Source organism: Chiloscyllium punctatum, chromosome 10 (genome assembly GCF_047496795.1).
Source record: "Chiloscyllium punctatum isolate Juve2018m chromosome 10, sChiPun1.3, whole genome shotgun sequence".
NCBI lineage: Eukaryota > Metazoa > Chordata > Chondrichthyes > Orectolobiformes > Hemiscylliidae > Chiloscyllium > Chiloscyllium punctatum.
This window is the reverse complement of record NC_092748.1, coordinates 54,036,253-54,060,505: the sequence shown is the minus strand read 5'-3', so window position 1 is coordinate 54,060,505 and position 24,253 is coordinate 54,036,253. Positions and strand designations below refer to the sequence as shown.

Genomic DNA, 24,253 nt, shown 5'->3' with positions numbered 1-24,253 from the left:
TGACAAGCCAAAATATAATTCACATCATATATTAGGTTAAGAGCAGACAAGTGCAGATGGTTAGTGTTTTTGAGAGGGTCCGTGGAAAGTGACACCAAGAAGCAAGCTGTCCTGTTCCATGGTATGACTTGGTAGTGTTCTCGTGTCCTGGTACTTTCGCCCTGGAAAAGCCGCAAGTAAGTTATTTCTAATCGGTAAAAGAGCAAGTGAACGCATGACACCTGATGTCATTCGGAGCTCTTGGGCGCATGCACAATTTCTTGGCCAGCCAAAACAACCAAAATCACAACGCAACGTGAGTTCAGTTTCAACAACTAGCAGTTACACGATACATGTTCAATTAGGAAAATTATATCACAATATTCTTAACAAAATATACTTTATATATGTTCAAAAATTTCTAATTATAATTTCAAATTTATAATCAAAAACAATGTGTTTTATTATTCTATTAAACTATTAATTGAAAAATGCAGAAATAAACTATAGATTTTATCTAACCCTTCAAAGCAAGTATAAGTCGAATTCTTTATTTTTAGAAAAAAGACCTTGTGCTGCACGATCACGTCTGGTAGATTTATAATTTTCTTAGGCCAGCTTTGGGAGTTCGCGTTGTTCCTGCATAAATGTACGAGATTCATTAAAAATCTGTTTGGGAAATGTAACCTGATGTGAGAAATACTTCTGCAAGTTTAAAGAAGAGTAAGACATTGTTTGCATATGCTTTGCCGATCTTCCTCTATATTAATTTGCTGAGATTGTACGACATTTTCAAAGCATTTGTCCGGTTATAGATGCCGCAATTTCGTCCACAGTCCGGAAGATTTTCTAACTGCTCTGATTCCGAACAAATTGGACTAGAAATATAACACAATGGCTAACAATATACGGCTTAAAGTACTTTTTAAAAAGTAATAAAGTTCTAATGTTTTTTTAAAGTTGCAAATCAACTATTCAATATGAGAAGCGCTGTAATAAGGGCACACTGCAATCGGCGAGACCTTGTTCGAAATTCTCAGGGAACCCCTTTTTATGTCCCGCAGAAATGAGATAAATCGCCATGAACCAGCCGTGTTAATTGTTTTTGTTATATATCGACAACAGCTATGACCAAATGTTATTTGAAACATAGAATGACATTGCAAGGTTTAAAATTGTTTGAGGGGGCGGACTAGAAATTCAGAAACAGTGGAAGACGGGATCTGAAATCTGAATTTTCACTAAAATAAAAATGAAAAAAAAAATTAAACATGACAGGGGGCTGGTTCTGCCCAAACAGCTGAGTCGAAGGATGTTTAGGTTGAAAAAAATGAAATTGTGGGCAGTACAGCTAGAAGGAATTCGGATTTGTTTTGTTTTAAATGGTAGTTTCGCCCTTTTAACCTAGTTTAGTTGAATTGATCACTATGTAATTTAAAATAAAATAAAAATGAAGATGTAGAAATTCTTCGAAGTTAGAGAAGTTGGAGTGGCAGCAGGAGTGAAAACAATTTCTGCTTTAAATGTTCAATAGCACGGCAACTGACGAGGATACCAAACCGAACACTGAGAAAAGAGGCATGCCAAGATAAACGAGAAAATATTTGAGAATGGATTACTACCCACATAGGACTTTTTTATTAATGTCGCTTTTCATTACAGATCGATATTTTAAGCTTACGGATGTATTGTAAAAGTTCAATGAGTGGTCACGTTAACTTATGAACGGTTTAAATGTGCATTCTCAGATGCAATTAACATCTACGACTACGTAAAGGCAATGTTGAAATTACAGTTTACCTAGAATACATGACAGTACATACCATTTTAAGTGCTTAAGCAACTTCAAAAAACTGGTAATGTCAGGTTAATTAGTACGCCAAAAATAAATGATCGATTGTTGTTTGAAATGCTGCATGTAAAAATGCAGATCTGCTTTTGTAAAGGTTTTTTATGGATCAAAATGAAAATATTTACCCTTGAAAATAATGTAATGAAGAACTCATGGCGGTTACAGTACTTCAGTTTATTTATGAGTAGCTTGGATAAGAAAGCCCACGTGTTTATATGTTGCATTGAACTCCATCTTTAATGTATGGTGCACTTAATATTAACTGTTGAATTTTTTAAAATTTTATTACAGATATGGCAGAATGGAGGAAGCTCTTTCGTAAGTAACTGTATTATCTCATAAATCGTGACGAATAATTGGACGCGGTTAATTGTTTCGAATGTGGTTTGTATGGAAAGTGATTTGGTCACATCATGTGTCGAAATGGGAGCAGTAACCTGGATTCTAAAATGGTCCTGGATAAAACTCTGTGTGTAACTTAACGTTCTTTACGATTCTCTGTTTAATTTGTACAACGGCATGGAAGAACTGATGTTGCATTCAATTTTCCTGAAAGGAACAAGATTCTTATACATACAGAATAAATTCAGATAAAATGTAATCGTGTTTAAGTCTTACTGTGATAGTGTCGATCCACAGCCAGATTTAGTTGGCTTGTTATTTTGAACTGGCGATGCTCAACACAGCGCCTCCCAGTGCAAGGCTGTATTTCCAAAAGGTCATTTGGAGGAAAATTATTGTTTCGGTTTTAATAACATCTGTAAAATCACTTTGTCGAGTGACGTGGCAGTAATTAAAGCAGATATTTGAAGTGTACTCCTTTAGAGCCAACAGAGGCGTGTAGACAACAGCAAATTCCAAACTCTTCAGATGTAATATCACAGCCACTATAAACATGTAGGTCAACAGCAAGTCTTATGGCTGCCAGTTCATCATAAACTGTTCAGTTAACTAAACCAAGGCATTCCTTTTCGTGGACTATATCGGCTAGGCCTACGATTTCATATTACTTTTTGCAATGGTTGATCAGTTAATAAAATAATGGTTTATTAAAAATTAATATTACTCATTGTAACATTTTGCTACTTTTTAAATGAAGGTAGGTTTCAGTACTTCGTTGTTGTTTGGTTAGACATGAGTGATTTAGTTAATAAAATGGCTTATTAATATGTTCACAAATATAATGCGACGCTAATATTTTAAAACTGCATATTTAAAGAAAATCTGACAATAGCAAAGTAACCAAAGCCGAGAACGCCCCACATCAAATGAGGCAGTTAAAGACCTCTACTTTCAAATGGACAGTAAAACCTTTTCAGTCAAATTACAATTTAGCTATCAAAAGCCAGTAAAGGAAATGTTTATATCCTGACTCTTCCACGTCAGGAACTGTCAATGTTTCTTTTCACCTTAGGTCTACTATTGCTTCGTCACCTTAACTAATTATAATCACTGTTATGATATTAAATTCAGACATTTACAGATTCCAGTCCATCTTTACACAAAATATCCGATACTATTTTCCCTCCAAGTAACGGCCTCAATAAGTCACGAGATAAACGTCAAACAAGGACTCACTTTAAATAGGTCCAGATAATGTTTAACCGGTATTCGTAAAGCAATGCGCCAGCGCAATGGATCCTTCGTTTCAGCACGAAGTTTTACAATGCGAATCTTTAGGCGTTGATAAGTAATCAACAGTAATTGCTACTGAAAAGCAAAACAGTCTTGCTTATGCTGCGCGGACCTCTGCAAGAAAATGACTTTCTGGGTCACCAGAAAGGTGAACTTTTTAAAAATCCAATTTGGTTTTTTTAAATTGTTGTACGTATACGTAGGAAGGCCTTTAGCAGACTCATGACAATAATAGCGTTCATTGAACCACTGAATCTATGAATAAATATAGGGTTCACTTCCCAAACACTTACTTTGCATTGACATTCTCTAGGTCAAAATCTGGAAGATCAAAAGTCGCAGCACTTGTGTGGGCAGTTAAAAAAAAGAGGTGAATTTTAATCGGGTTTGTTCATCAATAACTCTTTGGCATTGACCTGTCTGAACGAGTCGAGCAGTAAGGTGAAATGCAGGTCACAGCGTCTAACAAATATTAAAATGCGTAGTACCAATCAGCTTCACAATGTGCGATAATTTGAACTGTAAAGGGAATTGGCTTTCGAAATATCGGCTGGTGCAACGATATCTGGGATTTTCCTTGCAAAAAGGCTTTTAAAAGCAGAATTCACTGCTGGTGCATTCGTTGGCGTCACTGGTTGTGGAAAACAGTTTAGCTCTTTTCTTTCCTAATGCACTGGGGTAAACGAAAAAAATCACAGGTAAATAAGATAAAACTTTTAGCGAGGTTATTTTTTTCTCTTGCAAAGGTAAAATAATCTAAACAGCAACTTATTTAAGGCTGAGGTATAGATTTGAACGTTTGCAGAGGGTCATTTTTGTTGTTCTACAATAAAACGTAGATAAACCGAGACCTTTGTTGTGCTCGATAGAAACAGCAGCTAAGTAAGGAACTGAACATACCCATTTACTGTCAGAAAGTACAGTTTCAACGTTACTTTGTTAATCAGCGCATCTCAAAATATTTAGGTGTAATATTTGTACTGTTGAATGCACTTACTCTTTTTTTTCGTTGGCACACGTTTATAATTATTCCCAGCCTGTTTCGCGAGTGCCTTTTTTTTAACAAAAAACATAGCAAGAAAGTAAGAGGATTACAGTAAACCTAGCTAAACAGTTAGTTCGGCAAGATTCACACACTTAGAAAAGGTCAGCGTGTGACACTCGCTAAAGTGAAAATAATAATGCAACTTTCCGATGTGTTTGTAAATGATTTCAGTCTGACCCCGTGCCCTTCAGCCTTTAACACACAACGCGGTGGCACTGCAGGGACATTGGGGAGAGCAAAGTAAGGAACCTACAATGCACTCGAGTTTAGAAACCACCTTAGACGTGTGAGGCAAAGGGAGTCCTGATTAGTTGGCAGATTAAATTATATTTTCTGTTCTTGCATATGGCGATCCAACTGACTTGTGTTAATTAGATGTGGAAGCATACTGCTGGCAGTATTATTTGATCCAGCTCCCAGGAAATGGTAGAGATTAGAATAGAACAAACAATCGTTATTTTCCTGGGCTGCTATCACTTTATGGAAGGAGCAATAAGTGGAAAACACTTCGAAATAAACCAATATTTGTGCTCCCATGTATAACTTGATTAGATTTAGGAATTGTTTAGGCCGGGCGATATTTGTTATAACATCCTGCGGTTTGTTAGTGGTGAGTTCAAATTATTAGCATCTGGAGCAATTATTGATTCACGCTGGGGCACTTAGTAATGTTAGCTGGAGCGGATCGGTACAAACTGTTTCCTATAAAATCTCTCTGAAATACGCAGGGTTCATAAACACAGTAACAAATAATAACTTCTGCCTTGTAGACTGTATACACAAACCCGCTCTGCACGCTGATTCATATTGCTGCCACTGCCGAACATAGAAATGTTTGCTACCACCTATTAAAAATAAAAGAACGACTTCTGTTATTTTTCAATGGCTAAACAGTTAAATAGTTTAACAAGCGCTTTGTCTGGAATTTGCTTGCTTAGCTATTGATAATAGACCACAATTAACTCTTTGGAGTTCGCTTGTAAGTGCAGTCTTTTAAAGCACTTTCCCTTGTTGTAATTAGTCACCGAATTTGTTTGTAACCCGTCGTCTATATATACCCTGTAGAACCGAATTTGTGTGATGTTTCGGTCACAGATTCGTTTCTAGGGGAGTCTATGGTCGATGCCAACACTACGAAAATCAGCAATTTGCTCTTCGTGGGTTTTACTGCTTCGACTGATTTAGTTCTAAGTAGTACTGAGTAATTGGATTAAGAATGGCTTTTTTTTGGTTTTGCATCCAGTTTTCAATATTGAGTGAGCTTTTAGATCTCGCCGCTCAGTTTTGAATGGCTTATTTTGGCTCCCCTTCGCAATCGAACTGCAATGTTTAACGTGTTGATTTACTGATCATTAGTCGTTTCTAAACTTCCGGATTTACTCTCCGGAAATCTAAGATTACACAAACTTAAGTATTTCTTTCTCAATGCTGCCCGTTTCCATGGCGATGGCGATAAATTATCTACAAAGATTGGCCTATGGTTTCGTATTGCGTTTGACTAACTTACGATGCTTTTGAATTAAATCGGATCAAAATACATTTAAGGTCAAAAGTTAAAATTCGAATTATACATATTACAAATTGAATAGTTAGTTGCTGCGTTAATTTAGAAAGATCATAGATGTGCGTGAATGTCAGAGGAGAAAAACAAATTGTGAAGAAATTGGAGCGAAAACATTGGAGGCTATCAGATATAAAACTTATATCCTACTTTGCAGATTTTTAAACTTTCAGAGCAAAGAGCGTTGATCTTACAATGTCCTTAAGCAACATGTGCAAAGTGTTTTTCTGTGTTAAATGGAGCTTTGTTCTAATTTTATCGGAGTAGACTATGTTTGTCTTTGAATAACTTTGTCCAGAAGACTTCTTTGCATCGGTAATAGTTGTAATTATTTTCCTCAGCTCCGTTATTCTTTTTGTTGTCTAACGGGATGCTTCCTTTGTCACCCTGCGTACGCTGGATTGCCGGCCGTTTCTCCAAGTTCCCTCGCTATTGTCACGTTGTTCTCGGGAGAAAACAACAACAAAAAATACAAAGACGCCGAATGCATTCTCTATCCTTGATTTATTTGAAAAGCGGCAAGGAATGGTGGAAATTCTCTTTTGACAAAAGAACAAATTACCTGAGCAATATTCGGGCGCTCAGTGAGTGGTCATTATTCTCTCCAAATGGAAACCTCTATTGCATGCATTCTTCGGAATCTATTTCAAATACTTAGTGACTGCTGGAAAAAAAATCAAAGACGTTGCAGTTTATAATTTATTTTTAAATCAAGGCTTTCTGGATGAAGTTTGTAAAAAATTGTCATTAGCTGTTTCCTTATCCGGGAATCGGGCCCGACCTCGCCATTGGCTCGTACAGTCACATGGGTGACTAACTTTATTCAGTTGACAGCAAGTAGGAGGGCTTTATGGAACGGGAAAAAAGACAACTCGAGAAAAATTAGTATTTTCCACCTTCAGAAATTAATGACCATGAGTTCGTATTTGATGAACACTAAATATGTGGATCCCAAATTTCCTCCTTGCGAGGAATATTCGCAAAATAACTACATACCTGACCACTGCCCAGAGTATTACAGTCAGTCGCAGGATTCTGATTTTCAGCACCAAGGAATCTATCCACGGTCAAACTACAGCGGCCAGTCGTACAGCTGCAGCAACGCTCGGGGCTCTCCAGTGCAGCAGAGGGGTCATGTGCAGGCACAGCCCGCTCCACAGAGCCACCTCACAGGGCAGGGGGAGCCAGTTGCACCGCTCCAAGTGTCCATAGGCCGGCCCTGCAGCCAGCAGCAACATAATTCAAAGAACCAAAACGGCGCAGCAACCAAACAGCCAGCAGTGGTTTATCCTTGGATGAAGAAAATCCACGTTAACACGGGTAAGGACCACTTTTTTTTTGGTTTTCGCTCCCCTGCTGCATCGCTTTCCCTGACAAATATTTGCGACCCATTGATATAGGTCTACCGTAAATAACTCCTTCAAGAGAGGATTTATGAGCGGTTTTTAAAAAGACCGGCAATTACACCCATCATAAATTTTTATTGCTGAGGAAATAGGCCGCTGGCCATGTGGCTGACTCCATGTGAAAACTCGAGCCTGGGATTAACAGGGACATGTTAGATCTTCAATTCCGAAAGAACTTTAAAGTGATCCTTAATAACATATTTCAACTTCTTGCTAGAGGCACTGTTCCAGTGCAGTGTGGGTGCAGACATTGTATTTAGGACTGTATGGTGAAAGCATTTGAAAAACTTTAGGTCCAGCTTTGAATGGTTTTTGAATTGTTTTGTTTTTCAGTGAACCCTAATTATACAGGAGGAGAACCAAAACGTTCACGAACTGCCTACACAAGGCAGCAGGTTTTAGAACTCGAAAAGGAATTCCATTTTAACAGGTATCTGACAAGACGACGTCGTATTGAAATAGCCCACACTTTGTGTCTTTCCGAACGCCAGATCAAAATTTGGTTTCAAAACAGAAGAATGAAGTGGAAAAAAGATCACAAACTGCCTAATACAAAGACCAGGTCCTCTGGTTCTTCTACTTCCAATCAACAGTTACAAACTGTTTCCAAGGACCAACAAACAGACCTCACAAGTTTATAGAAGGACATCCTATAAATGGCTCCTTAAGTGTATATAATGAGACATTTCCAGGCAGAAATTGCATGTACCGATAACATGGCTTGTAGGTGCTTTCCTGCTGATTTTTAATGGCATTGAAGGGACTTTGTCTTGTGCCTCACTTTTGTTCTCAAATGTAGTAAATGAAACAAAAAGGAGAAAGTCACCCGAGCTGCAGCTGAGATCATTGCGACTCTAGTCAGTGGCTATTTTTATCACACAGCACACCTTAGTAACCTTAACAAGTGCGAGGCACTAAGTGGTGAAGACATGGTGAGGTGTACACTTCAGGAAGGTACATGTGTAGTCTGCTAGCATGAAAATGAAAGGCTGCGACGCTTGTTCATGGTCTTTTTTTTATTTTATAATGAAGGCCCAGTGATTTGTTGTGGTAATTTGTGGTTTCCACAACTATTTTTGCTTGTAATGTGTATTTTTGCGATTCCATCTCTTTGTGTATATTGTGTTGATATTCGAGATTTATAGTGATCAAGAATTAGAGAGTGTTTTGTTGTTTCTTTATTTAATATGAGAAAATGGTATTTGTAATTGTGCTGCTGGATGGATTATTGTTACAAGCCTACAATGCAAGATTGCGTACATTTTTATGTTCAAAAACGATACCAAAATTAGTTCGTGCTACTAAAATTCAAAAAAATAAATTTAGTAGTAATAAGCTGAATAGCGTGAGTAGTTTTCCTTTTTTGGTATCGGGACATGTTTTCTTATATATGAGAAGAGCTTATGTTGCGAGGCAGACGTGAACAAATCTCATGAAAAGAGACCTTACATAAAAGAATACAGAATCCTAAAAAAAACGAGAGAGCTGCAATTCTGTGCCAAATATGTAAAGACACAAACCGATGTTTACTAGAGCAACATTTCTGAAAGAGAAATGGGCTTAGATAAATATTACAACAGTAGTGTTCAGGGTGCATGTTAAACTCTTTTCTCGGTTTGTTGGTTGATAAATGAGTAAGTTGGTTACACCAATCTGTGAACGTTTAGTATTACAAGTGGGAATGTGTTTCCTTTCGATTTTCTCCAGAACGGATGAGCGAACAACAATACGACAAGGTACATAGTTTAGAAACAGAAACGGTCGACACCGTGTGCATTTTGCTTTGTGAAAGCACTATTCGTTTTTCCAATCTATTAATCTGTAAAGACACACTGGTGGTTGATTTAGAGGGGCAAGGACAATAGCCGAGAGGCTCTTCAATTAGGCAATTTACACCTAAACACAAATTACTGAAGATATTTTGATTCTAGCAGTTTTAAGGAAGCTAATGTTGTTACAACCAGACGAAACGAGTCAGAACTTCCTGAAATACAAGATTGCATGTGCTGTGCCAACATTCTCACGATATCAATCAGAGACACACTGGTATGTCATGGAGATTCAGCATTCAGTTCCTTTATACAATGTTTTAAAACGGTCAGTCATTGCAGAGTATCCAGATGTTTAAACGCAATGAAGTGCTCGTTGAGTGTCACTAAGGAAGAGCTCATTAGATAGTCCAAGTGCAGTACTATTTCCATAATAAAATTACCCCCATAAGCTAAATAGGAAAATATATTCCAAATGCTCACGAAGCCAACGTGGGAACAGTTAATGTCAGGTTCCGTGAGGGGCTGCCCAGCCTTTGGATGTATAGCTTCGTCAAAATAAAGCGCTTATTTTTTTCTCTAATTTTCTGAGAGCATCAGAGCAAACGAGGGGAGCGATATTGTGTTTAAGCTTTATTGCAGTGCAAGGTTATCTCCTCACATATTAGTAGATTCTCAAACAAATTAAATGGTTTAGATTTAGCCCGTTTTATTTCTTACGTCTGTAAAATTGGAGGTTTCGAGGGGGAGAAAGATGGCTGGTATCCACAATATTGCCTTAAAACCATTAAAGCCATTGGTAAAATGTATATGTAGAGGGAAGAAGTCCGGAGGGGTTCGGGCTAATGGCCTATCTAATCCGCTAAAAGGAAACCGAGCCAAAGCAATTCTCAGGAAATCATTATTCGCAATCATGCAGCAATTTAGAGGGCAATGCCAGGATTCCGTCAAAATGCATGAAGAAAATCTATTTCCTAGGAATTTCGATGCTCAACTCGATTTCGTAACATTCAGTATCAAAGAAAGTTGGCGGTGCAGCTTTTTCCTATTCCTTCACTGACCTGCAAGCTTGCAGCTGGCTTAGCTGGATATGGTCTGCTTGAAAAGGCGAATTCCATGATTCTTTGTTCTTTATAGGATAAGCCGTGTAGTTCTCAGACTTGCACATGACATTACTATAATATATCCACGTCTTGATATTATAAATGAGTGATATTCTCTATACCATTTAAATCATTGTCTCCAGTACAAAACGCTAAGGTTCACGCGTAGCAAGATGTCCTTTTCTGACGCCTTCATGTTGAGAAGCTGAAAAGGTATTTTACTGAAGTTCGGCTAAACTGTAGGAACAGGTTCACCAAAAGGACAAATTTTCTATTCGATTAGCTGTATTTCAGCCTGGAGGACTGACCTCTAAACCCTTGACCTTTTGGACTCATTCCTACCCTTCGCCTTTTCTATGTGTTTTAACACAGACAACATCTAGTTAAAGCCAGTTGAAATAGTTTCTCACGTATGAACTACTCCAATTTCTGCAGGGGCAAGTTTTGCGGCTATTCTTAGGCGATAATATAGTATTATGCTACTATGATGTCTCTAAACTCGATTTCTAATACACCCGTCCCCCCACCTTTACAGAAGCGACACCACAACCGTTGCCAACATTTTATCTCAAATGTTGGAGCAAGGAATTTGTTGATTTGTTCAGCTTCAAACTTCGCTTAATTTTAGCACAGTATACTTTTGCTGTATTTTCTTTGCTGCACGAATAAAAACAGCATTCAAAAACACTCCCAGACATTCATCTTCCAACATTCCCATCAAATTATTTCTCCAAAATTCCACACAAACGTATTTTGTCACATTTAGTGATATATTTAAAATACTCGAAATAATGTTGACATTTGTACTGAATAACGGTCTATGATGTTTGTCAAAACAGAATTGAATTCTGTTCATGCCAACTAAATTCTATGGCAAAATGCAGAACAACAAAACAAATAAAAGTGAAACAAAAAATCAAGGTATTCAGTTGCAACTAATTCTGCTCTCAAACACTATTTCATCATTTTTATGAGTAAAGGCTGCATAATTTTTTTCATTATTCATTAAGTAAAGAAGGCACATTCTCACACCAAACAGACACAGTTTCCTATCGTATTTGTGTTTTGGTCTGACCTGTGTTAATACTAAATTATAATTCATAATCATCCCACTCCCTCAAAGAATCCGCAGTGTCTTCAATGAAAATTGAGTAGAGCAGTTTTCTTTCTGTTTACAATACCCCAGGAAAAGAGAAACTAAAATAACTTTTTAATATTTTGCAATATTTCATAAAACTGCACAGATTGAATTTGAGATTCAGTATGTGAGAACAGCCAAAATAAGGAACAATTAATCAGCTGCCTATGTTGTCTTTTCCAAGGTACAAACTAAATTATCTGAACATATATATGCTCAAAGAGGCTGTAAGCAGTATATGACTTTGACTTTTGTATAACACCTATCTCCTTGAAAAGCAGTCGACTTTAAACCGCAGTTATCAACAAGGTCAATTGACAATGTCTCATATTCATGTAGCCATGTAATTTATCAATATTTAAACCAGCCAGCCACACGCATTAGTGTATGTACTGGTTACAAATTATAATTCAAATGTTTTAAATTCAGAAGCTTAATTATTTTCAAGTTTTTTCACTATATAATTTGTCACAAATATTGAGTACATAGATATGGGAAACATAGAACATAAAAGTCAACAACATCATGATTTCTGAACTGTTATATCATTCAAAATTCATAACGTCACATATAATATCAATCACAATCAATCAACGTGCATATTTATATCCATCGATGCACAGCTCCCATGGCCACGTAAAACTCCTATATCTAACTATATGCTGTGTTTATGCATGTCTTTTATTCTTAGCATGCACATAATTTTATCAGTGTACATATATGCATATATGCCTGTGTGTATGTGCACATGCATGGATATTTTTGCATGTATATTTACATGCATGTATGAATGAATATATCTATATGTTTGCGTGTGTGTTTGCGATAATGCACATGTGTATGTTCTTACGTCTATGCACATCTAAGAGCAACAGACATGCATTATTTGACTTTCTATAAAACAATTTTAATATTTAGTTTCATTGAAGAAATCCGAATGAACTTAAACTCAAACGAGTAACACTCGCTGCATTTTTATTGTTGTCTATACCCGTCTGGTTACTTCATTTCTTGTGTAGAAAGAGAAACGGCTGAATGGAAGGCAAAGAGTCAATGCGACCATGCCATAGGCTGGTCATTCAAAATGGGACAAAGCTGATGCAACCCAACGCTACTAAACAGCCATATTTGTTAGTCTTTCCTTTTAGAATTTTAAAACATATTTGCCAAGCTAATGTTTCTCAAATGATAAAGAATTTTACATTTTAAGGTTATGTCCAGAGGAGGTGGTAGGATTTTATGTATCCTTTTATATTTGATTCGGCCACGTGATTTACTAAATAATTAATGCAGTACGTCCCGAAAGAAACACGGCGTCGTCATTAATCGGCCAAGCAAAGGACTCTATCACACTTGAAAAGTGAACAGATCCCAAGAATATTATATACAAATGGTCCGCTATTTCACTTTCCTGTTGTAGTTCGTTGCAAGAAACTGAAAAATGGAAGCTTGGTAGGTAAACAATTTTAGTTTTGTTTCTGCTAAGATAGCAAATGAATGTAACTGTCATATATATTTGATGAATAGCGCCCTTTGCTTCTTACTCTGTGCTACCAGGCGACAGTCATAAGTTGTAGTAGGCAGATATACTGACCTTCTATTCGGATTAGCTTTAACAATTTGGAGCAACTATGATAAACTTCAGATGCAGAAATGTGTAACGGCTGCATTTTGGAGTAAGGGGTAAATGTTAGTAAGACTGCGATGAGGTTATTATTAAGGCGTAGTTGAGTGTAATGAAATGGCGTAGATTTTACGGTTTACTTGTGCTTTATTGCAAACAATGCCGGCTGTCATGGCATCTGCTGCCTATTTGTACACAGCGAAATAGAGGCCTGAGCATTGTTGAATACCACGAGTCATATATTTTGTTTTCTTTGAGAGGTACTGGAAAGTCTGTAAAGGAGATTCCACTTGGACAATTGCAGGTACTCACGTCTACAGAAACTGGGTTGATGAGCGCTTTGTGTTTTTTTAGTCGATGTTTTGCTTCAAAAGATGAAACAAATGTCTTCTTTGAACACACGAGTATTTCCAAATTCCCCCAAAAAACGAGTATTGCTTTCTTATAAGCTGTTAAATTATGATCCACAAAGCTAGAAGAACGTGCTTGACCCGTTTAAAGAATAAATGGTTATGATTTCTACCCAGATCAAGACCAAGTTATAATTTCACCATTAGTACATTTAATAATGTAACAAAGTGGCACAATGCTGATTTGTTCAATTGAGGTCAGTTCAGAACAGGGAGGTATATCTCACATACATGATATAGGTAATTGAAGACAATAAAGACCAAGAATGATTTATCTTATTATTGTTGGCTGTTTCAGTGACGTGAAAAAGTTTTAGTTTTAGGGTAAAGACTGAAAATAAATCCTAAGTAAGCATTTGAAGTTGGAGCAATGAGCAGTGAGACTTTAACGTAAATTACAATATAGCGTTTTAGTGACAGATCTTGACAGCTCGGTTCCTAAATCTTTCTCCATAGGTGTACTATAAGCTGCATAAGTTACTCTGGTAAATAAAAATATTTTTGAAAAAGGATTTGATCACTTTGTTTGGCGATATTTTACGATATGAACGTCGGCATTTATTGCTTCCGTTGCTTTTGTCACAAAACACTTCTGGAAATTGAATTTGTTTCGTTGTCACGTGTGTAAAGTCGACGTTCGTTTCCTTTTTTAATAAATTATGCATTAAAACAATAACCTATTAATTCAGTTATTCACCGATGACAAATGCAGCGCTGTTTTACTGATGACAAAGCTATGGTTGTGCCGCCAAGTTACTTTCTTTTCTACTCTCACGTCAACTCAATCTCGTCTACCGTTAAATTCAAATCCAGCAAAGAACTAGGCAGACAAAAATCAATGAACACACTTTAATTATAACTTTTTCATTAAATCGAAATAAAGTATTATGTTTTGTGGGGGGTGGGGGGGGGGAGGGGGGGTCAACAATTTTCCACTTTGTTATAAATCACTGCGAGGAATTCCTGAAAGGGTGAAAGGCTGCCGAGACTAGGCGAGGATTGTAAATCTCTCCCTTTTATTGCTTCATGAACATATGCTGCGTGGAAGATGTCTTCAGATCCCCATTTGATTATATCCCCCGTAAAGTTGGGTTCCCACAGTGACAAGCATTAGCACGTAGTTGCTTCATCTTAGTCTCCTCGTAAAATTATCAGAGAAGGTATAACTTGCCATAATAAAATGGTCTATTTACACTTTTGGGATCAACAATACCAGAACAGAAATTACTTCAAAGTCACAAACATGGATAATTTGAACGATATAAAAGATTTATCTTCTTTACGAGATCCCACAAAAATCTGTGTTACGAAAAATGTCAGAAGACAAAGATTCAAAATTACTCAACATCGGTTTGGGGCGAAAGCAATACTTTAGCTAAACAGTGAGTTGTAACTCTTATTTTCTTTTAAATAATTTATAATGCAGTAATTGCAAAGCAATATTTTTATAACGACCATACAAGCCACAGAGGGTAAAGTAATTTAGATAAATGTTGCGTTAAGCCAGCGCTAGGTGCAATAAGGTCATGCATTACTGTCAATAGAAATGTTTTTTATTGCTATTAAATTACAGGCAAATGTTTCAGATATTAAGAACAGTTGGAGGTAACATTTAACAGAAACATTCAGCAACTCGATAGAATTTCACTAAAAATTAATTTTCGCTAACCAAAATATTATATTTCAACAAAACATTTGCGAAAGAAAAGTACAAAATAAACACGGAGGCATCATTCAACAATTTTCAAACGCCGCTTTGGTGAAAAAAATTCTCTAACCAGACAATTGGCTTTGGTAATTTAAGTTGCTTTTCCTGAAAGGAAGAAGGAAAATATCACGTTAATTCCCAGTCCACAGACATCACATTTATTACATAAAACTGCAGTTCCAAACGATGATTAATTTGCCCTTCTAGAAAAGAAACAGATTCGGTTTCACAGAACTAGTACCTATTGCAGAATTTCATTTCTTTAACGGCTTCTATCAACTAATTCAAATTCTAAGCAGGATAAATGTAACGTCCTCCTCCTTCGACGGATTTTAATGAGCTCACCCCCAAAACCTAAGTATAACCTAAGTATATGGTTGGTGTAATTTCGATATATATTTTATCATTTTGTTCTAAGTTTTTGTGTTGGTTTTGAAAACCATTGATGTAACTTCTGTTTTCAAAACTCTAAACGATGTTAAATGTTCTTATACGTACGTTGTCTGAGATATATGTATTCACAAATTCCGACCCTATCAAACTAATACTTCTTTTGATTAAATGAATGAGTGCAATAATCAACACAATATAACAGAAGGAATGCTTAGCAACAGACAGCATATAGGCAATGAAATGGCAAAAAAAAAATACAAATCTATTGTTCAGTTTAGCGAACGTAGCGCTATTCTGAAAAAAAAACCACTGCCTCACGATGTGTTTTATTCAAGTAAAGAATACTGAATTTTCACTCAGCTCTTCATTGGTGCTAATGCAAGAAGTGACTCGAAACACCGTTCAATCCATATTAAATAGATGTTAGTGAGGTAGCGCTGGATCAACTTACTGGCTCAATCAGAACAATCTGGTAACACAGATCACGTGAACAAATATGCCTGTATCTTAAGGCAGTGCCTATATTTTCTGATTATAAAAGGTATCCGTTGCACTATAAAATTCATAAATTGCAACATTTTAAAGGAATATCTACCGGTTTATAAATACCAATTGTTCGTTGGATGTTCGATTATAAAGTCTCGGTTTAGATTTAAAAGCTAAAGCATTACTGGACACCGTTTTTATTGGTAGTTGTCCCTGAGACTGAAGCCATTTCTATCGGGAATAGCGTCTGCATTTGGTATCGAAATGTCTGTAAAACCGCAAGATCTGGTTTAAGGCAGCATTGTCTCCAGACAAACGGCAGAGGATATTATTCGCAGCTGCAGGCTAAGAATTTGAGTTTGAGAAGCATAGATTTATGATAAATTGACACACAGGTAAGCAATGGTATGGTAAAATGCAACCTTTAGCAGAAGGTTTGGATAATGCCTTCAGCAAGAGGGCATATTATTCATGCCAAATTATATGAAATTCTGATACAGGCTAGTGTATTCTTTCTATTTCCGTGGAACAACCACAAACTGGTTTTGGAGCAAAGTATGACGATTTATAGAGAGAAAAAAAACATTGCTCTTCCACGAAAGTGCGCAATTTGAGAAAGGTTAGATCGGACAAACCAAAGCAGTCCCAGATTTGTCTTGTGGCTGTGTTTTAGCTGATTCTGCGGTTTTATGTAAAAGGAAAACGAAATAAAAAGGCATAGAAACCCAGGGAACTTTTCAAACTGTCACTAGCAAACTTAGATCGTAAATCACATTAATTTGTTGTCTCTAGCTTATCGTCAGGCTGCAGTCCTCTTTGATTTATGCGTTTCAGAAATATATTGCAGGCTAAAGTTATTGCGGCAGCCCGTATAAATTATTTCTCAATTAATGTTATTTTCTTTCAAGGAAAACAATTTGTGATTTTCAAGGAAGTAAGTATATCCGTATTTTTAAATACATTAAATATCGAATATTACATTCATAACAAACGTGTCAGGAGATCATCTCTAATGGCTCAGGTTCAATATTTTTGCAGTTATCTACTTCGCCGTTAACCACGTTAAGTAAATCCTGTTAAACGAAATTGTCTCCTTTACTCCCAACTCCTGGTGTCTAGGCGACCGATTTAGTGGAATCTTAACGTTAATAGTTAACTTTTTTTTCTCCTCCAGTTCTAAAAACGCTTTAAACAATTCTTCATTAATTGCTCCAAACAGATTAACTGCATTATTTTCCAAATTAAAAACATTAATATTTATGCATATTTCAGCGTTATTACTGTAACGCTTTGGTCTGACTGTAGTCTGTGTGATCGGCAGTGGGATTAAAGTTGTTTCTTTATGAAATTGCATTAAAGTTAGTATAACAAGACTATCATTCGCTGTAATTTTAATGATCATAATTGAGGACTTCTCGTTTATTTTTCAATGAAAATATGTATGTATAACTTGTCCAAATTCACGAGTGTTTCTTGCAGATTTGGACATTTTATCAGTATGTCCACAGGTATAAAAATAGATTTGCAATGTGCCAATGTGCTTTGCTTGGTCCAAAAAAAACTTTTGAGGCGAGCATTTTTCATTACTGTATGCCTCGAAGCTGCTGGGCTGCCATGTTAGTCAGCTGAATCCAATTACTCTGAGTAGCATTTCATTTTGCTCGATGGGGCCACTCACTTATAAATTCACCTAAAATTTCAATAAACCTCCCTGCAACTCCCGTCATGGTATCTATTAACATTTATTTATAGTGTGGCTTTAGAATATTTACCCCCTGAAAGAAAAGTCCAAACTTTTCAGGCACCATATACAGTAATCACCTTGGGCTCACAGACGGACAATGGTTTGGGAGACAGTAAAAGTAGTAAGCGCGAATCCATTCCGAACTTTTTCTACCTAAACTAGTTTGGTAGTTTAGGAGCATGGCGAAATAAAAGTTTTCAAAACTTTTCGACGTAGCCACTCTGACAACAAGGTTTACATGGGGAGCTTACTCGTACTCAGGGACGGAGTGTGAGAGGTCTCTTCCAACGCTGCGAAATTAATAAGATGTTTAAAAACTTACCATCCAGGTCATTGCTGAGCAGACCTGAGTTATCAGTGACTGTTTGAAAACAACCAAGTGTTTAAAGCTTGTCGACTGCGTTCGCTTTCCTTGGAAAATGGCGAGTTTGCTCTGCAAATTCTTAACTTAATTCCAGTCATTACAGAGAAATAAAAGATTTTAACTTGACGTATGGCCACGTGAATACATTACAAACATTCTGGTGGGAGGCATCAGACCGAGGACGCGATGTCTTGCCGACTGTGATTTGGATCCTCTTCTAACTTCAAATTATATCGACACAAGTTGGTGAGACTAGTTTGTAAAGTGCTGTGTCTTAGTGGGCTTAAAGACGGATAGAAAGGCCATGGTGAAATTGTGTGATGGGTTGTATTGTGAGGTAGTAGAGGCGCTTCCGTTGGTTGTTCATTAAGTGGTGAGTTATTGCTGTACAAGCCAAAGGTCATTTCAAAGGCTTATGATTCTTATATATTGTCAGCTAATGACGGGAATTTCTTTGTCCATCTGATCTGCCGCAGTTGCTGTTTTGCTTAAATGCATTTACAAATTTAAGCATGTGCTTTGAATAGGTATAACGTTGACAAAAACGCAGTTTCTGTCTGACTTCAGCTTCCCTTCACCTTCCATCTGTTTCTTGCACATTGATTTGGAGTTTGGAGCCTGTCTGGAGATGCCAGCGGGGCTGTATTATTGCACTTTAGCCCCCTTTTGCATAACCAAGCTCTTTATTGCGAACATTATGATCAAGTTTGATCGATATAAAATATTACATGATGTTTGGTATCCCAATGACAAAGCATAACCGCCTGTCAATATAATACATTATTCATGAGCTTCATATATGGCGCCAGGGCTTTTCTTCCAAACCTCCATATTTGTATTGTTATGTGAGTTTGCTATAAAATATTCGGCAGATGTGATGGTTTGTCTTTAAAGGCATGCATTTAAACGACATCAAGAAAATAAAGAATTACTTATTTTATATTGTGAAGGTTGTTGATGTTAGTTTTTGCAGTCATTTCGAAGAAACCAAAAGTCTGATGCATGATATAATATTGTGGTTCTTATTTAATACTCCGTTCGGGCCCAGGTTCCATTAAAAGGCCACTGCAGAACGATCTATTTTCTTACCAAGTGCAGTAGGCCTCAAAATATCATGTTCATTTGGTAATAAGGCCACCCTTGAGGCACATTTCTGGTATTTTAAATGGAAGTTCCTATTCCAAATGCTCGTTGCTATTAATAGATTTATGCTTCCGCAATAACAATTTGAGTTATGAAAATCGCTTCAAATAAATGATTTGTTGTGTTCAAATTCTCGGGAGGCATTCTTCACGAAATCCTGATTTTTACTGATTTTAAATACATTTCATACCTTCTCCTTTCCCTTATTTCATTTTAATTTAACTTGATAATGCAACTCACTTCGTTAAGCATAGAACCCTGCTATTTAATACCATTGATTTTCTAATTTCTGAGGCATTGAAAGTGATTTTTGTTTTAAATCACGAAGTCATTAGATCAAAACTCACGAGGAAACAGTGTTTTTCTCTGACATTTTAATGTAAGTAATAAAACAAATACATTTTGGGCAGAACAAGAATGGATCTGCACGGCCTGTTCAAAGTTCTTTTCCTTTCTTTGTTCGATAGGAGCCAAAAAACGACCTAAAATATACAGGATATAGAGAAATAGCATTAGTGAATGAGAAAATATTTAATTACATTTTCTGTTTTCAGAACAAAGCCAGTGCCTTCTGGTCAATCTGGACAGATTCCAAGCCCAAGCCAAGCAAAAGCACACAGAAAATCTCTGTGCGGTGAGTTTTTATACTTTCCATTTTTTAAAGCTGTTGGGCTCACTATGGTCAATCAGTAACTGAGATTCGTTCAAATTTTCATAATTTAAAGACCGGAACACATATACCAAAACTGCAACACAGTTCTCGGATGTTTCTTCAGTTACGCCTATTCCCGTGCTAGCCGCCCGTGAGTTTGTCTCTACCCTGTGCTAGGACCAAGGCTTTTGTAAAATAGCCCGTAATTCCGGCAATTTGGTCGGCATCTGATTGCAGAACAGAGGCCTTCAACGGAATCGATGCTATTGAAAACGGGAGGGAATTAAATGTTAGTTAAACTAATCGCTTTATGGACAGTCTTCATGCACTCTTCAAAAAGGCATGTTTGTAAATATGTTTAACTGTGTGAGATTCGTTCAAACAAGAAGTCGGTAATATTTTTAGAGCATTAAACATTATTCGTTTGAGCCTGTGATATTCCGCCAACTGCTTCTATTTCAGTTCTTTCAAAATCGTTTTTCAATCCAGCTGAGTTTCAACCTTATAAACTGTATTTGTTTCCATTCCTTTTCCTTTTCTAACTCGTACCGGGCTTCACCAAGAGATCGACACAATTATTCTGACCAAATATCTAGTTTGTAAGTTAATTGTTCATACACTTGTGTTACATTTCTGTGTAAATCACAAGATGAAATGTGATTTGAGGCAGGAATCGCACAACTCATGCAACTTTTATCATCGACAGTGAAGGTGTTTATCCCATTTTGGAAGGAATAAAATAACGTTGAAAGTAAGTTAGCAGCTGAAACCTGGTGATCATTAATTTAATGATGGGATCCTGTTGCCTTTCTTGTAATCCTGGATTATTTTTCCAGAGACTCCAGGAAATTGCAGCAGAAGGCAAATCATTCCAAGTTAAAGCAAAGTTTCCAATGCCTATGGTTTAGGAACTAACCGTAAACGTGGAAGATATTGAATTATCCAAGTTGCAATCTGAACAGATGTGGATATCCAACCAGAAATCTGAGCCAGAACTGATCCTCTAAGTTTAAACATAATCAGCATTGCTACGTCCCCACAATATTCTACTTCTTCTCGTGAGCTATAGCCGAAGATAATATACATTTCAGGAGGTTTTTTTAACGACACATATGTAATCAAGCAAGTCAATCAAGCATTTGTAGACTTAGAAAATAGCTGAAATATTTATCACTAATAACTTTAAATTGGACACTCCGGCCAGACACCAAGCCGGAAGAGAAAACGGTTTTCTCCCCCTTTCCCTCAGCTTCATACCTGAAATCAAATCTTTGATTTCAAATTTGACTCCCAGCTAATGTTTATCCAAGGCAATTCTCAGTTCTTCCCGCTCGAGCCATGTGCTTCTGCTGAATGTGAGAAGCTTCTGGTCTGGTCCGTAATTCAAAATCCCTGGCAACTTTCAATGGTTTATATAAAATCCTGCAAGTGCTGGCGAAACGCCTTGTTGATAAGAAACTTGCCGAGTATGGACATTCTTTTTCAGGACTTTCCTCCTACGCTGAAGCTGTTTTACACTTCTGAAGATAGCAAGTCTTTGGAAAGTGTTTTTCTTTTCATTCTGTAGTGAAGCGTTTACGACCGTAGCACTCGCAGTCATAAATTTTGCGCAGCCCACAATGACAGGTGCATTGATATTCACTGTGAGGGCTCTAGCTTCTTGCTAACGAACTGCCCACCTTTAGAGATGCTTTCTAAATTGTTAGGCTACTCTGCTAATATTACAGTGAAAAATAAGCAAATAAATGAATGATTTGACTAACAGTTAAAAAGACAGAAACCATTTATCAGTGGTCTGTCCTCGGACAAATAAAACAGGACAAATGGCATAGCATTGTGAGCCATTACATGGAGTGGGGGTGGGGAGAGACATAACAATCCATATAGATATGCCTGCCTTTTTAAAAGCAGTTTACCTTTTCTAACGCCTTTTCTGGACGAGCTTAAAACCTGTGACACTGAAAAACTGAATTATAATACATTGATTTCAATCCTTTCATGGTGCATGCGGTACCAATATCCTGTTCGTAATAGCAGTTTGCGTCATTAAGATTTGTCATTGATGTTGCTCAAAAGTACTTAATAATTTGCTTTTTTTCGCCATGTGTCCCGTGATTTTGGATAATATATTTGGAAATACCAAAGTGGGGATGATGGTCCATAACAAGGTGTTACTTATCAAATCTTTGTATTACGTCTCGCACCCTTGCATTTAGAAAACATGTAAGGTAAGAAAGATCTGAAAGATGAACGCAGAAACAGTTGACCATTGTCCAAATGATTTATGGCCCATGGCTGCGATTTAAGTTCAAGCAGAGTTCACAAGCAGTTGGAGTTTCTGAACCAGATCTGCCGCTTCACCACAACCTTTCCACAATGCTTTCATATTAATGTTAGTTTTGATATTCTGAAGATAGCGCCTTCAAATCCATTGCAAGCTGGGAGGCTGGCTGCAGTGGCGGAGGTTCAGATCCCATGGCAGTAAATAATACTGAGTTACTCTCTTATCTCTTACATATAGCACAGATTAGATGGGCGGGGGTAGGGATGGGGGGGAGGTGAGGTGGAGGGGGGGGGGGGGGAACAGAAATGTAATTAAAATTCAGATAACTAAGCGAAGGACTGCAATGTACTAACAATTTGATTAAAACGGCGAAATGGATCGAAATGAAGTCAGGGTAACAGAAGAAAACAAAATATACGATACACAAAGAGAACAAAACAGTTAGAACAGAAAAGAAAAACATTGACTTGTTTCTAAAAGGAACAGCTGAAATGTGCACGTGTGCCTGACTGCAACTTTGGAGGCCGCAGATCATAAACCTCATATTTCATTAGAATGTCAACTCATGTATGGCTGAAGGCTTTTTCTAAATGAATAGAAAATCTATTTGTGACGTGATATAGTATCTAGATAAGTCACACGTCCAATGGCTATGATGGTTTCTACAGCAATATGTGTTATTTAAATAATGTTGCAGATTAAATATTATATATAGAACACTGACCAATCATTGTATTGTAAATTTCAAGTATATTTCACAGTAGGTTGTTTTAATACACCTTTTGATCATTTAATTACAGACACAAATAATTTCCGACTTTAAGATATATCTTAGGGAACCTAATTTGGACTGCAAGATACCATGCCACAATCAAAAAGTCTTGGCTTTTTTGGCGGGACCCCCCACCTCATGCAGACGTGGACTTGTTGGGAACGCTACTCGCAATGTTAATGCGAACTTGTAAAAGTCTTTGATGAGTGATTGATTGAAGTAAAATGCAATTTTTGTCATAATAAAGTCACAAATGAATAAGGAATATTTAGGAAGTTGGTATTAGGGTCTCAAAATAAATAAATCTATACAGAAGTAAATTAGAAAATATGAACATTTAAACGGTTTGTGTGCTATTACGTATTTGAACAGCTGTTGCCACAGCTAAAGAGTTTGATCTGCGTTGTTTCAAAACAATTGTAATATTATGAACGTTTATTGACGCTAAAAGAGGTTCGGTTAGCAAAGGCTAAACCTGCACTCATTCGCTGCTTTTTTTTGATTCAGTTTAGGTTAGTTTGACTTTTTTTCTGTCATATATGTTCCAAAAAGATCATCGCATCCAGTTACATGTGCTATTTTGTTGCAGACTGGTGCCTAAACAAAAGCCGATGCAAGCAGCAGAATGGAGATGTAAAATGCTGACTTGCTCATTGCTCTGTTTTAATTCGAACAAAAAGATTGAATAGGTGCTAGTTATATTTTAACTACTCTGCCTGCCCGCTGTCATAAAACAGAAAGATATAACAGAAAGCAGCAGATTCGCTTCACACAAACCTCTCTTACGTTGAAGAGAAAGAAGGCAACAATGGCGAGGGAACACTTCGTTGGTTTTTCACCTTTTGGAACTGGTCCGATCCATCATGTCCTGTGTAACACTGTCTAGATCACAGAATAAAACGGTCTGTACCCACAGCAAATGCTATGGGCAAATAAGCCGCCTGTGACTATGGTATTTTCGTTCTTTTTAAGAAGGGTCTTTTTGTTTCTCATCATTATATAAGTGGCCTCAACCAGTGAAGCCATCTGGAATAGCACTGTCTGTCCCACCAGTGTTGACTTCCAGTGTTGTAGAATAGTAAAACTATAGTGGTAAAGCTGATTGTTATCTATATGCTGTGAAATATTTCTGATGATGGAGACATTTTATTTCACGTCTGGTATGCAATTACATATTGTCAAACA

At 37.0% G+C, this 24,253-nt stretch overlaps 2 protein-coding genes and 2 long non-coding RNA genes across 5 annotated transcripts in view; 2 read left to right on the top strand and 2 right to left on the bottom strand.

The window, feature by feature from the left end:
* Window positions 1-55: 55 nt before the first annotated feature.
* hoxd4a (homeobox D4a) lies at window positions 56-8,782 on the top strand. Its single transcript, XM_072579156.1, has 4 exons — window positions 56-176; window positions 2,123-2,149; window positions 6,414-7,392; window positions 7,812-8,782. Exons 3-4 carry the CDS (start codon window positions 6,981-6,983, stop codon window positions 8,117-8,119), a joined length of 720 nt encoding a protein of 239 aa, XP_072435257.1. The 5' UTR covers window positions 56-176; window positions 2,123-2,149; window positions 6,414-6,980; the 3' UTR covers window positions 8,120-8,782.
* The window catches only part of hoxd3a (homeobox D3a), a 28,544-nt gene continuing 4,500 nt past the window's right edge, over window positions 210-24,253 (top strand). The window contains exons 1-3 of one of the 2 annotated variants that reach the window (XM_072579150.1): window positions 210-295; window positions 2,123-2,149; window positions 19,915-19,994. In XM_072579150.1, coding sequence (XP_072435251.1) covers window positions 225-295; window positions 2,123-2,149; window positions 19,915-19,994 — 178 coding nt within the window. In that variant the 5' untranslated portion in view covers window positions 210-224. Of the gene's footprint in view, window positions 296-2,122; window positions 2,150-19,914; window positions 19,995-24,253 lie in introns of those variants that run through there. The other variant, XM_072579149.1, reaches the window with a different exon arrangement.
* Window positions 15,060-19,023, bottom strand: LOC140482146 (uncharacterized). The gene is made up of 2 exons (XR_011961670.1): window positions 18,176-19,023; window positions 15,060-15,335 (listed from the first exon to the last, which is right to left on the bottom strand). It is a non-coding gene; the product is annotated as an uncharacterized lncRNA (long non-coding RNA).
* LOC140482144 (uncharacterized) lies at window positions 19,720-22,527 on the bottom strand. Its single transcript, XR_011961668.1, has 2 exons — window positions 21,270-22,527; window positions 19,720-19,842 (listed from the first exon to the last, which is right to left on the bottom strand). It is a non-coding gene; the product is annotated as an uncharacterized lncRNA (long non-coding RNA).

Coding starts and splice junctions, on each gene's coding strand:
- hoxd4a (XM_072579156.1), top strand. CDS start 6,981: ATGACCATGAGTTCGTATTTGATGAACACTAAATATGTGGATCCCAAA. Junction 7,393..7,811: donor GAAAATCCACGTTAACACGG/GTAAGGACCACT, acceptor TTTGTTTTTCAG/TGAACCCTAATTATACAGGA.